Raw genomic sequence first — 14,457 nt, forward strand, 5'->3', positions numbered from 1 at the left:
CATAATACAAGTTCGACAAAAATGCCGAGGACATTCTCAAAGAAACTCTTGCAAAAAGTTCCAAAAGCATCACTGAAGAATACACCAAAAAAATGTTCAAAAATTTGATGTATTGCAGAAGGAATTCGCATAAGGTTTTGTAAATTTATTCTTTATGTAATATATAATCATATTACCATAAGATTCCCCGAAGAAATTGTCAACGAAAATCCGAAAGGTTATTGTCTAGAGGTCTAGAGGTCACCATTGAATCAGCCTTATCTTTGGATCGCCAATCCGGAGACGACGGGTTCGATTCCCGTTCTGGTCGGAAACTTTTCTCGATTCCCCTGGGAATAGTGTATCATTGTCCTTGCCTCACAATATACACATTCATGCAATGGCTGGCAAGGAATGTCCTTAAATCAATAACTGAGGAAGTGCTCAAACAGCACTTAATTGAAGAGAGGCAGCCCATGTTCCAGCGGGAACGTAGAACCACAAAAAAGAAGAAGAGGACTGTCTAGGGAATAACATAGAAATATTCAAAAAATCAAACAAATTTGCGAAGAAATTCCCAAAAGCATTGCCGAATTAATAACTGAAGTCATTGCCGAAGGAATTCTCAACGGGATTGCCTGAGAGATTACTGGGTATATTCCAAAAATAGATGACTTGATCAATTGCAAAATATCTTTCCAAAATTGCTGCTGAAGCTGTTAAAAATGCTTAAGACATTCCCAAAAAATCTCCCGTAACAACTTCCAAAGGGTGTGCTGGGGGAACTGGTCAAGCAGTTTCCAAATGAATTACCGAATTATTTTTTTTTAAAGGATGTGGCGAAAGATCTTTAAAGAAATTACCACAGAAATTATCGAAGGGGATCTAAAGGAAATGTCAAAGATATTCCAAAAGTCAACGCACCTTAAATTTCCAAATGCGTTACTGAAGGAATACCCGAAGAAATTTCATAACAAATTGCAAAAAATCGAAGAAATGGTCGAGAAAATTTTCAAATGACTTAAAAGGAAACCAGGAATTTCAAAAAAAAAATGCTTAATACATTTTGCAAGAGATGCTCTCAAGATTTTTAACGGACTTCAAAAAATCATGCAAGCAGTCATGCTCCTTGGTACAGTCATAAACTAAAGTAGTCAGTACAATGAACCTTCAAAACTTTGCATAATTCTACTTCTTGGCGTATCTTCCCAACTGTGACATAGTCTATTTCTCAGCTCCGTCACCCTCAGCATGATCACGCTGAACACCTATGCTGTGACTATAGGAGCAAAACTGTCTCACCTGTAATTTTTTGAAGCTAAAGTTTCTTTTTCGCCCTATCTTTTCGTTTCAGAAATAAACTCTACAACAACCGATGAAAATTCATCGGACGTGGAAGAGGACGTCCTGTACCAGCGGGGTGCGTCGTTCAGCGCCAAGCTGGATATGTCCGATCTGCACATATCGATGAAAACGTTCGACGACGACGACGATGGGGACGGCGAGGGCAGTATGAAACCAATAAATATCAACGCTCTCGATGGCACGCTATCGCTGAGGAAAGCTAATCATAATTGGAAAACGAACAGCTCGAAAGCGGCCACGTCAAAATTGTCCAGCGGTGGCCGCGGGCAAACCAATTTTGTTAATAGCAGCAATAACGGTGACCAAAAGAGACCAATCATAGCTGGTGCTTCCGATGCTGCCCGAAGGAGTAGTAGTAGTAAAAGCGACAGTAGTAGTAGCAGCAGCATCAGCGGCAGCCCTAGCTCCAGGTCAGTTCGTATGGAAATAACCGGCGACAGCTCATTACATATGCAGGACACAGACGGAAGCAATCCCGGTGAAATAAAAGCTCTCGCGCTTACGGCATCATTCGATGATGACTTTGATAGCGATAGAGTGGAGCCAGTTGCTACCGTTTCACCACCTGCTGCGAGTGAGGAAGGCACGATGACGACGTCAGGTTCTAGTCCGGGATCGACACCCGTCGTGACAAGGTAGGATATCTGGTGGGCACTGATTCAATTCAATCATATACTCTCACAGCTGGTCATGTAGCATAAAATGGGGTAAATTGTTAAACGTTTTCGAAATGATTTGTTTTTTTTTTTTTTTTTGGAAACTCTTTATACTAATGCTTTTATTTATAACTTCAACAACATAACTTCAACAACCATTAATATCATTTAATTAAATAAACTAGCAGTTATCAAATTGACCAATATTACCCCTCTTTGCGGTACGCGAAGAACAGCCCTGGTAGTGTGACTTATTGACTGAGTCGACGTTTTATTTCCTCCAAAAAACAGGCCGCCATGCACGCTGGATTGTGGTTACGAGGGAATCTGCAGCAACGGTGAAAGCAGTGGACAGCAGCAACAGCAACGGTGTCTTTGTCCTTTTGGCAAAACTGGTCCACGCTGCGAAGAAGGTAGGTGTTATCCTGTGTTATATTGATGAGATTATTTTTGGTAAGCGGACTAGACCTGACTAGCGGAGCTGGCGAAGGATGTGCGTGCGTCATGCTTGGTCTCAGATAGTCTCTCGCTGATTGGATTGATTTTGTTGATACTGGATACCACACGCATGATTCGGATGCGTGATGACAGTAATAGAATGTGTCTCAATGCGGGATAAAAATGTACACTTTCAACGTTTGGTGGTGGGCATGTTATAGAACTGTTATGAGTTTTGAAAAAAAAAATGAAAGGAAATATGTATCATCCTTGCTAAGAATAACTCTAAGCGATTATTCCAAGGAAGCTAAACTCGTTGAAAAGCGGCTTAAATGTACGACAAGAATTTTGTTAAGTTTTTTTTGCCACACCGGACTTGACTGGTGACAGGTAGGCAATATTCTTCCTCTCCTCCTCCTTCTTCTTCTTCTTATTCTTCGTCTTCTTCTTTTCTCCTTCTTCTTCTTCTTCCTCTTCGTTTTCTCCTTCTTCTTCTTCTTCCTCTTCGTTTTCTCCTTCTTCTTCTTCTTCTTCTTCCTTGTGGCTCTACGTCACATTGGCTTTTGGCCAGCCTCTCATCGACTTTGTCTTCTTTTGTGCAATCCCACAGTAATTAATTGAAAGGCTTCGATTTTACCTCACGATTTTAACCCACGATCACGATCACCCTGCTACAATAATTTATCAGATAGATCATTTCCTTCCGAAATGATTCTGCAGCCATAGGTAATCCATGCGTTGATGCTGGGTACAATTTTATCATCATCATCATCATCATCATCATCATCAACTCTGTCAAATTTAATCCGACTCTCATAAAATTTTGTTCACATTTAGGCACGATTAGTACTAGCCGTGTATAAAAACTCTAGTCAACTGGTTCAAAACTGACTAAGTTGTAGTAAAAAACGACCCGTGCAAAAACAAAAAGAATCGGATGTAGGATCTTGTATCATTTGTGCGTGCTTGTATCTTGTACTGTGCGTGCCCAACTCTGTACAAAAATTCAAATCAATCAGTTTTAAATTGACTTAGTTCTAGCGGTAAGTGCCCAAAATAAATACACCTGCCCAAATGGTACAAGACCCTACCTGGATTTTAGACGTTCAGTTTGGGCTACATTCTGTTGAGTTTACACTCATTTAGCTTGCAGCGTTTTTTTAATACATATACCCCAGTTATTGAAATCCTTCATCCTGCTAAACAAGAGCACAGAGGGAAATGTTTTGCTAATATGGTTGCATTTTCACGCTTAAAGTGAGCTGGAGAGATTCCTGGGTATGTTTCATTTTTCTAATTTTAACTTTTTTGTCCATCATTTCTCTATCACCTACAGTACAATAAACTGCAATAGATATCCGCTTTAACATGTAAAAAATAATAAAAATAAAAAAAAACTTTTTTGAGATAATTGATTTTGAATTTTATTTTCAAATAATTTTTATTTTCGTTACTTTTTTAAAGTATTTACCAGCGTTCGGAATGCTCACTCATTCTCACGAAAATCGAATACTCCCTCACGCCAGTTTTCAGCGAAAATGTGGTTTGCGAAGTGAATGAGAAAACATTTTCACTCACTCCCAGAGCTGCGAGATTTTCGATTGCTTCGATTGCTCGATCATGTTGTCTTTTCTTGACTCCTATGACGACAACGATGGTAGCTTTTATGGAGCAAATTTATCCCCCCCTCTGTGTAGTTATCGTGGTAAAGTGGTTGGAGTGCGCGTGTCGCGTTTGATTTTAGTCATATTCTAGGTTCGAACCCCGTGGCGACCACAGTTTTGTGTATTTGCTTTGAAAATCTTCTCATGAGAGTTTTGAGAGTGAAAATTCGGTTGAACGAAAAAGAATTATCCGCTGGTTGAAGTGATTTTCAGTGATCATTTGTCGTTACTCTCCAGAAAAGTAGTGGGAAGTGTCCCTCATGCAGAAAAGTGAAAATTAACTCTCCCGCTGGCGTGAGAATAGCGTATTTCGTATCACTGAAACGAAAATTACGAACCCTGGAATTTACTTTTTTCACATAGCCCGATAAGTTACCTAAAATATTGTTGAAGGCAGCACATCAATCTGACAAACTGTTTCTGAGATATATTTTTTGAAAATTTCTGTTCGGCCCTTGTCAAAAGTAAGGCTAGAGTCACCATGACGAACTGATTATGAAAATTGTCCTTTTTGGACATGACAAATGTTTGCAAAAGTTTAAACAAATAAAAATATACAAAAATTAAATTTAAAGAAATAAACCGTCATTTTCGGTGGAAGCAACTGTCAAACTTTTTGTAGACAAAAAAAACACATGATCAACATCATAACCGCAGAGGGTGGAAAAATTTTCAACTGAGTTAAAAAACTGTTTAATTGCTATTTTTAAAACGGTTTGCAAAAGGTCGGAAGATGCTCCTAAAGAGGTTATAAAGAGGTTTTGATGAATGAATCAGTTTTTTAAATGTAAATCTCTTCGAGAACAGAATAAAACTTCAAAAGTTACTTGAGAATTTTGAGATACACAATATGGGGATTTTTTTATTGCCGAATAGTTTGGGCCAAAGGGTTTCCGATTTTCATGAACATTTTACCAGACCTAGAGGTCGTGGATATATGATCATTCATAGAAATAAAAAAAATCAAAGTGGACTATTTTCCCGGAAAACGCTAGATGAAATTTCACAATTTTTCAAAATTTTTTAGAACACCCCAATCTTTAAAAAAACATATCTCAAAAACAATACATTGTAGAACAAACTATTTTTAGTAAAATCGACGCCAAAGCCTAAACAATTTCAATAAAAATATAGTAAGAAAAAAAAAATCTCAGAAAATTTTTCAGAAAAAAAACGTCTAAAAATGCTGATAAAAGTACCGTCTGTATCATAGATGAATTTAAAGCAATTTTTTTCTAAGTGTTAAACATTTGGTCTTCCTTTCGTTCTTTGACGCCAAAATGGAATCTCTTACCGTTTTAGAGATATAGCCAAAAAACCAACGGCCAGTCGCTATATTTTTATAGGAATGGATGTCTAACTAAAATTTTCATTGAATTCGGAGACCCTTCCGTTATCCCAGGTTGGAAACCACCCAGCTTTGAAACACTGTTATATTGGTGATACTGCGCTATGGAATTGTTAATCCGAAAAACATTGTCACGCTCTCCTGGCATTTCAGGTTTTAGAAACTTGTAGTGGTTCATCATAACAGATTGGAAACAATGGATTTTACAACAACACCATTTTCTTGGCAGTGTTCTTGAAGTGGACAATCTTGAAAAAACTTACAAATCTTTCTAGCACCGTAGATTCTACAAAAATTCACATGACCCGTGTTTTAAAATTGGCAATCACTGAGCTATGCAACACCAAAGTACATATTGTTAAAAGGGCGACATGATACCCAAATCCGAGAAGCATTTACTGAGTTTGGTAACAACACTATACATGTTGTTGAAAGCACTCGATGAGACTCAAAAACCGAAAAATATTTGTTTATAACTCTCTTCCTTAACATCTACAAAAATCTTCCATCTACTATGCTATACGTATTTACACCAAATAGACCGTCACCTCAGATTAAAAATCACTGAGCTTTGCAACACTCCTTTACTGGAAAATGATTCGCGAGACGCAGAATCCAAAGAACTTTCACACCTGGGCAATTCTTGGTCCACTATTTACACCTTGTCTTCAAAAATGTTAAAGGTGCCGCTTTTCTGGAAATCCTCGCTAAAAAGTAAGGAAAATGCATTTGGTTACTTAAATTGATGGACCCCCCGTTAGCTAGAGCCACAACAATTTTTGCAAACCCCTTGATTTTGGTCAAATGGTGACTCATTTAAACCGTTATTACTCGAAAGTATCTTCAAAAACCACCTCAAAACGCTGTTGGAAAGAGGAAAGATAGATCTACTATCTACAAAACTAGAAAGTTGGGTCGGCCATATTGATTTTGATCGCCATCTTGGATTTTTATACCAAAACATTTTTTCACCATGATGGCAACCACCGATTCTCAAAATTTTTGCATCAATTGAAAGCTGAAACATTTAAACATAACATATCAAATAATTAGAAATGTCTTTTTCTTCTTTCAAAAATTATCTGCCGTTTTGTAAACCATGCTTTTGCGCACTGGACCCGGTGCCGGCCATTTACATAAATGTAGCGTTAGTTCGCAGTGTTAACGAATACGAATCTAAAATCTGAACCCTCTAATGAAAAGCTGAAGGTTTAAGCTTTTCAAAACACTAAAAAAGTTATAAAACCAATGCCCGCATCATTGAGAAACAGTCTAAAACGGAAACAAACCTCCGATTTGCCCAAATTTTGCGGCAGGTACCTTTGTGTATACATGCAGGCGTAAACTCGGATGATGTTGCATGTTGTTGCCGGAGCGCATGGAAATGTATGGGGAAAACGTGGCTTAATTTACAAAACTGCAGATAACTTTTGATAGAAAAGAGACATCTCTAATTTTTTGATATGTTATGTATAAATGTCTCAGCTTTCTATTGATGCAAAAACATTGAAAATCGGTGATTGCCATCATGACGAAAAAAATATTTTTGTATAAAAATCCAAGATGGCGGCCAAAATCAATATGGCCGACCCAACTTTTTATTACTGTAAATAGTAGCTCTATCTTTCCTCTTTCCAACAACAATTCGTTTTAAGGTGGTTTTCAGTGAAACTTTCGAGTTATAACGATTTAAATGAGCCACCGGTTGACCAAAATCGAGGGGTCTGCAAAAAGTGTTGTGGCTCTAACTAACGAAGGGTCCATCAATTTAAGTAACCAAATGCATTTTCCTTACTTTTTTAGCGAGGACTTTCAAAAAATCGGCACCTTAAACATTTTTGAAGACAAGCTGTAAATAGTGGACCGGTCTCAGTGAGAGTTACTCCTTCTCCTAGGATTTCCTAGGAGGTGTCTGGGAAATTAGCATGGCCCGTGATCCCCGATTGGGAACAACTGAGCAGTGCAACATTGTCATAAGTGCTGCTTGAAACGCAGAATCTGAAAGATATTTACACTTTCTCGCAGACTTTTATAAGAAAAAAAAAACACATAGTTGATCTATGTTAGATGTCATATATTTTTTTTAACCTTTTCCTTCAATTTTTCATCAATTTCCGAAGAACGTTGACTTCCTGCTCCAAATTTTGCCAAGAAGCCTAGGATAAACTAATGCTTCTAACTATTTCTCTCGAATTTTTATTGTTCATCGATTTTCGACACAAGCAATAGATAACTATTTTTGAGATTTTTTTTATATAAAAAATATATTCTACGTAATCCAATGAAAAATACTATGCAACGTTTTTTTTTTACATCGAACCATACTTAAGTTACAGCAAATTAAAAAAAAAAAATAAAGGTACACCGGGGCAAGTTGAAACGGGTGGGGCAAGATGAAACAGCGGGTATATATGATGTTTTCAAATGATGATAAACAATTTGATTGCCATAACACATAGTTTTTGATTCAAACTATCTTTTAGCGAAGGGTAAATTTCCAAATTATATTGAAATCTATTTCATAACTTCGCGTTTCATCTTGCTCCAGCCGTTTCAACTTACCCCGGTGTACCTAATATCAAAATGTATGGGACCTTGTAAAATGTTTATCGAGATTTTTTTACAATTTTAAAGTTTTTATTGAAAAAAGATAAATTGTTTCTCAGAAATGTGAATTTGCAGACTGTTTAGAGTAACATTTAACAAGGTCATTTTTTTCTTTTTTTATGTTTTCGCTGTAACTTAATTAGGGGAACTCACGTATTCTTATTTGTTCTTTTCGTCATGGGGGATTTTTTTAAACCTGTTGATCTCAGCCTCAAACCAAGCTGAGTTATCCCGAGCAGAGGGGAATATCAAATTAATAACTACGAAATCACAAAACCTGTTTTTATATCTTGTTTTGTTATTATTGAATTATCAAGGCATTACGTTTCCATAACATGTTTTGTTGAACAATCTTATTTTGTTATGTGGCGCAGTAATATCGGCGTTGTTGTGGAGTTAGCGTATTGAAAAGATATGGTCTCTCGTGAAACATGCTTCGTAATTACACTGTTGAAAACGCTTTGACATCCACGTGCAGCACAACAGAACATGTGCTCGATGAACAAATTGAGATTTGAATTATGAAAATGCTACGGTCAACCTTGGCTTGGTCAGCCAAAGCAAAATCAAGAAATTGACATTTGAGCTTCGTAATGATTACTTTGAAGTCAATACTTTGGGCCTAGGCTGGGCAGATATGCTATTGGTGATTTGATGGTGCATGAAGAAGAAGAAGAACGATGGTGTTTTGAAAAATCCTATCCCTACCACACAGGAGAAGATTTTAAAATGCCTCTATAAAATCTAAAACAAAATCTAATTAAAAACGGTTTGATGTACGGTGTAAGACTTTGGACGGACTACATATTGAACGTATAAATTTAAATTTAACATTTTTTTCTTGGTAAGGTACTTAATTTGTAGCAATCACCAATTGGGTTTTTAAATTAAGAATAATATATTGATTTTTTGATTTTATTCGAAAGAGCACCTTTTTTTAAGCCAGTATGATTTTTTTCAGATTTTTTTGATACCTAAATTCAATTACAAAAAGTTTTTTTGAAATCACCTTTTGACAGCTGGGCAACTGCTTGACAGCTCCGCCCAGTACGAAATGCGACGAGGGGTGATTCGACAAATCGCTCCCATACAAACTTTAAATCGATTTTTAAATAGGTTCCCGGGCACCAAAGTTCATGAAAATTTGGATGTCGGCTCAGTTTGGCATGTAGATTGTGAATATGGAATTATCTGAACACCACTAAAGAAGCCAATTACAGCTGGTCTATGGAAAATTCCACGTGTATGGCAATTCGGGTTTTTTCTTAACTCACGATGACCAGATCGGTTCAGTCGGATTTGTTGTTGATGGAAAAAAATAAATCTGGATCACATGAGATCAATATTGTCAAAATCGGAGAAAATTTATCGCAGATATAACCATTACATAGTTTACCTTCTTTATTTTATAGTCTGCTGTTTCATATTATGAAGTAAAAATAAAGGCATTGCAACTTCTAGAAATTTCATCAGACTCTTCCGTATTTTTTATTTTATTCATTGCTATAACTTGAGTTTTGGGTAAATATAGCATCATAGCTATTGATATGTTTATCTTTGTGTTAATTTCCTTCTTTCAATATAAAAGTCCCGTTACGGTGCCAAATTCCTATCACTTTTCTACGATTCCCAATTCTTATAGGTTAAGTAAAATTTTACCTTCAAAAAGTGATACATCTGCAAATGAGTTTTTTTTTATCTCAAAATTGAGTAAACTTAGTTGAATTTATATGTCATTTTAACAGTACTGCTATTCTAACCTCTAATTATAACGTCAAAAAGTACCGAACAGACTATGTATTACGAAGTAATGAATGTTAGTGAGAGTGGAGATAGCAAATATGGTACCTAATAAATAATTCTAATCAATAAAAATGTCAACTATACAGACAATTCTGCTCAATTGGTGATTGCATTTGTCTATTATAACTTTTTTCTTTCGATCTATTATTATTCGATCATATATTGTTTGACATTGAAAAAAGACATTACTGAAAATAATCTAAAACAGAATAAAACTAAACAGCATCTGCAGAAGTAATCATATCGGCATATGATATAATTACCTTTTACCTTCGCTCACGTAGGTACGTGTATAATCGCCGTTCTCACAGCGCGAACAAAACAAAAAATTAAAAAAAATCATCTCCGTCTGGAAAGAATCTTTGTCACCGCCAAAATGCACCCCATGACGAAGCTCAATCATAAATAGTCGACTAGCAACTTTTTCGTCGTTCTCTTTGTTCCGCAACAGCCGACGACGGGCCATGCGAACGCCACCACTGTTATTAGTGTTACAGTGCACATGTCTGCGCACCGCGATAGCGCTGTTGGTAAGAGAGAGAGGTTCATTGTTTGATCTTGCATTCAAATCTCTGTCTATTTTTGTCCTGCGACTGGCAAACATGAAATGGGGGAATGGGGAAACTGGCAATACGTAGAACCACTAAAGCTTCTATCGTCCCTCACCGCAAGTGCTGTGATAGCCTCATTGGTAAAGGCGACTGAAAATTTACGATAGCAGGATTGGAGGTTCAAATCCCGTCCATGTTTGTAAGTTTTATAATGAATTCGATTTTTTTTTATGTGACCTGTTATTTTCTAAAAATAGAATAACACACTTAAAATAATTACCCAAAAATGAGTAAAAAAAGTTAGTTTTTACCCTAATTTTGCTTTCGAAATGTTATCAATAACTCTTTAATATCAAAATTTGTTATTGAAATATTTCCCAAATTCACTGTTATTAAGTTGTTATTGCCACTAACAAAACATGTTATTAAATTGATTTTTCAGGAACAAATTTTTGTTATGTGACTTGTTATTTTGCCGCTTATGACAGCCAAGTTTATAACTCAATATGTTATGTTAATAACATTAAAATTACTAATTCCGTTATGCAGTTATTTTGCCAAAATAACGCATTTTGTTATGCTGTTGTTTTTCTCTTCTGCTCGGGATATGCCCAAATTTCAGGCAATTCGGTTCACAAAAACCCCCCATAACGAAGAGAACCAACCTGCCGATAATACCCTTTGTCACCATGTGGATAAAATATATTTTTGATATCAAAAATCTCAAAAATTGTTTTAAAACCGTAGAAACATAAAAATTCGAGAAACAATAGTTAATTGCGCTTGACCATCCTGCAACCTTTGGTAAATTTCATGGCTAGACATCAGCTTTATACAGAAAAATAAAAAAAAAACGAAACATAAGATTTTCAGAAAATTGAATTTACCTGACATCTTACATAGATCCGCAATGAATAATACTCTCATTGTATTTTTTCTTAAACTCTTTGAAATATCCCGCAACATCTTTGAAGACATCATTCCAATCCAACAAACCGTTTTCGAGTTTTAATTTTTTGAGGTAGGATATTAGATGTTTTTTCATACGCTATTTTTGAAAGATAGGCGATGAATATTGCAAAACAAATAACAAGAAATGCATATACAGATAGAGGCTTTTACATGAGCAACATTGCATTTGAATTGAAAAAGGTCATGGCTACGCGATTCGTGCGTTGAGCTGGAAACGCTCTTTGTTAATGGGTTTTGGAACTTATTCAGATTTTTGAGTTTTATTACGGCAAGTTCAATATGAAGTTATTCAGCTATAGTTTTAGTAGTTCTTTCATTAATTGCTTTCGCATTTTTTTCGGCAATTCCTTTGCAAACTCAAAGGGAAACTCCTTTGGTGATTCCATTGAAAATTTCGACTCTCATTTACAAACATCTTCGGCAATTGATAACGGAATTGATTAGAAAATTCTTTCAGCATTTCCTGTGATAACTTCCGCAAATTCCCTAGGGTAGAAGCTTCAGTTTTGGCTAGCCCGGAGTTTTGGCCATAGTGCGGTATTCAGCCTATAACAAACTGAATTGGCATAAATTTATTTTTTATTAGTAGATTCTAATACAATTATATGATTGCAGCTGTTAAAACCATACATTTTAATTTAAAACTGGAAGAAAAAAATAATTTTCCTTAAAAAATCAGCTCCCATATATCTATTTTGGCCAGGGTGCTTCTAATTTGGCCACTCCCATAAGAAATACACGTGATTGGCCAAAATAGAAACCAAAACTGAGAATATGGCCAAAACTGCGGCAAGGCTTCTATTTTGGCCAGTGCCACTTTTAATACAAAAATGAAGTATTAGCTTGATTTATGCATTTTTCTAATAAAGTATAAATCGAAACCTTTCATTTAACACATTGGTAGTTTTCTTTGGATTATTGGTTATTTTAATAAAAATGATTTCCCTTAGACTGGCCAAAACCGGTGCCCGCACCCTATGTATCTTTCAGTTAATATCTTTGGTGCTTCTTATGGCATTTTCTTAGGTAAATTTTCTTCAGGTTATTCTTTTGGAAAATTTTCCAGCTATTTCTAGGGATTTTATCCTCAATGCCAATGGAAAAATGGAGCCTCGTAGTCGTGTGTTTAGGGTCGCCAAGCTTTCAATCGCATCATGCTGTTAGATGAAAGTTCGATTCCCGCTCCGGGCGATGAAACTTTTCGTGAGATTAGTTTCTTTTCCGTATCCACTGGCGCATGACCCGTGTGCTCCTTGTCTAGTGTTAAGTTTCATTCAGCTTGTACAGCCTTTGGCTGAAAAACAATGTTCGCGTCTTTTTTGTAATGCTTGAGGATTCATTCGGCAAGTTTTATTTAAAACTTTAAAGATTTGTTCAGTTATTTTTTAGAAATCTTCTACAGCAATTATATTTTGAATATACCTGCTGCATTTCATTTTAAAATTCTTTTGACAGTTGTTTTGATATTTTTTTTTTCAAATCCATTGACGTAATACAAATAGACGCAACACAACATTTTTCAATTCAAATCACACTCACTATAACATCTTCACCCAATGCTAAAAGAGCTGAGTTTGGCCAACCATGAGCTACACGGAAAAATATTATAACCCAAAGAATAAGTTTTAAAAACTCAAATTTGGCTAAACTGCTTAAAGTTTTAACTCAAAGTTGGGTTGTTTTCTCCCTCGCCCCACCGCAATGTTGTCGAAAACAAAGAGAGAAGCACCGACGCATCCGCTGCTCTTCCGTGGAAGAAGCCAAATTTGGGTTTTCTTGAATTAACCCAAATTTGCGTCATTTGAGGGCTCCGTTGGGTGAAAATAACTTACCACTGGGTTAATTTTTTTGCCGCTCTCAAACGAGAACTACTCACTCGCCACTTTCGCTGTTTAACGCAAATTTGAGTTATTCCACGGAAGACCGGGATTGCGTCAAAACAACTTAAATTTGGGTTGATTTGTAGTTCAGTGTAGGTGGCGATAGTGTAAAAACATCAAATCAATTGAACAAAAACTATGCAAGTGCCACGATTTGCCAACCACCAAATTTTTAACCTTCCGTAGCTCGCGCGGTTGGCCCACACCACCAGCACCATGTTAAGCTGAAAACAAAAAGCGAGATTTTTTTAACGTGTTGTACAAAATCCAACAGCGCGATTGCTCGAGGGTTTAATAGAGCGGTGAATCGGTGTACGATGGTAATGTTTAGAGTGTTGCGTCTGTTTTATTTCTTTGACAGTTCCTTTGGTATTTTCCGGCCATTCATTTTAAAACTCATTCGGCAGTTCCTTTCCATAAATTTCTTCTCAAATTTCACTGGCATTTTTGGGAATTTTTTTGACAATCCCTTTGCCAATTTTATCGACGATTCCTGTCGTTACTCGTAATAACTTAATTTGTGCATGCCGCTGGCAGTTATTCGGAAGTACCAATAATTTCTTCTTGGATAGTGGTTCACACGCGTCGGGGTCGTCCGTCTACCACGTGTTCTATTTTTTTAGTCAATTTACGTTTAGTCATTACTTTGCACACTAGCCTAACTGAATATTCGTAAAACCAGTAGCGCCTCCATCCCAGAATAACCACATGTGGCGCAAATTCCGTGTCCGCCCGCAACCGAGTGACGCAAACTTTCCGACAGAAGTGTCCTGGTGTCGAAATGTTGTGTTCCCGAAAATAAAGTGACAATCGTTGTCGCGTCGTCGTCGTCATCCTGACCGTGTGTCGCTGTCGTATCGGGTTCCCAGAGCTGGGACCAGCTTATCTCCCCCGTGGAGACTCACACTTCCCACTGTCATGGCGGCGATTCATAATCCTTCGTAAATTATGTTTTCCTCATGCACGTCTCACGGGAGCAAGCATTGAATCGGGTTAGGGCGGTGGAGGTGGCGGCGGTTGTCGTCCGTCCGACTTCCTCTGGTCGAACTGAAGGAACTGACTTTTTTCGTCGTATCAGTCTTGTTTGACTCAGTTGTCAGACGCACCGCACGCCATGTCAAGGGGGACAAAAAGTTTTTTTTTTCGTGGAAGCTTTCACTAGCGGTGCCAGTCGGTGGGAGGGTTTCGGTCCCT

The 14,457-nt window shown here is 36.9% G+C and overlaps 1 protein-coding gene across 1 annotated transcript in view; it reads left to right on the plus strand.

Moving 5' to 3' along the window:
• The window catches only part of LOC109430547 (uncharacterized), a 776,197-nt gene that overhangs the window by 482,851 nt on the left and 278,889 nt on the right, over positions 1 to 14,457 (plus strand). The window contains exons 4-5 of the mRNA XM_062852938.1: positions 1,334 to 1,979; positions 2,292 to 2,413. Coding sequence (XP_062708922.1) covers positions 1,334 to 1,979; positions 2,292 to 2,413 — 768 coding nt within the window. The remainder of the gene's footprint in view (positions 1 to 1,333; positions 1,980 to 2,291; positions 2,414 to 14,457) is intronic.

The sequence above is a fragment of the Aedes albopictus genome, chromosome 2, assembly GCF_035046485.1.
Source record: "Aedes albopictus strain Foshan chromosome 2, AalbF5, whole genome shotgun sequence".
In the NCBI taxonomy this organism is placed as follows: domain Eukaryota; kingdom Metazoa; phylum Arthropoda; class Insecta; order Diptera; family Culicidae; genus Aedes; species Aedes albopictus.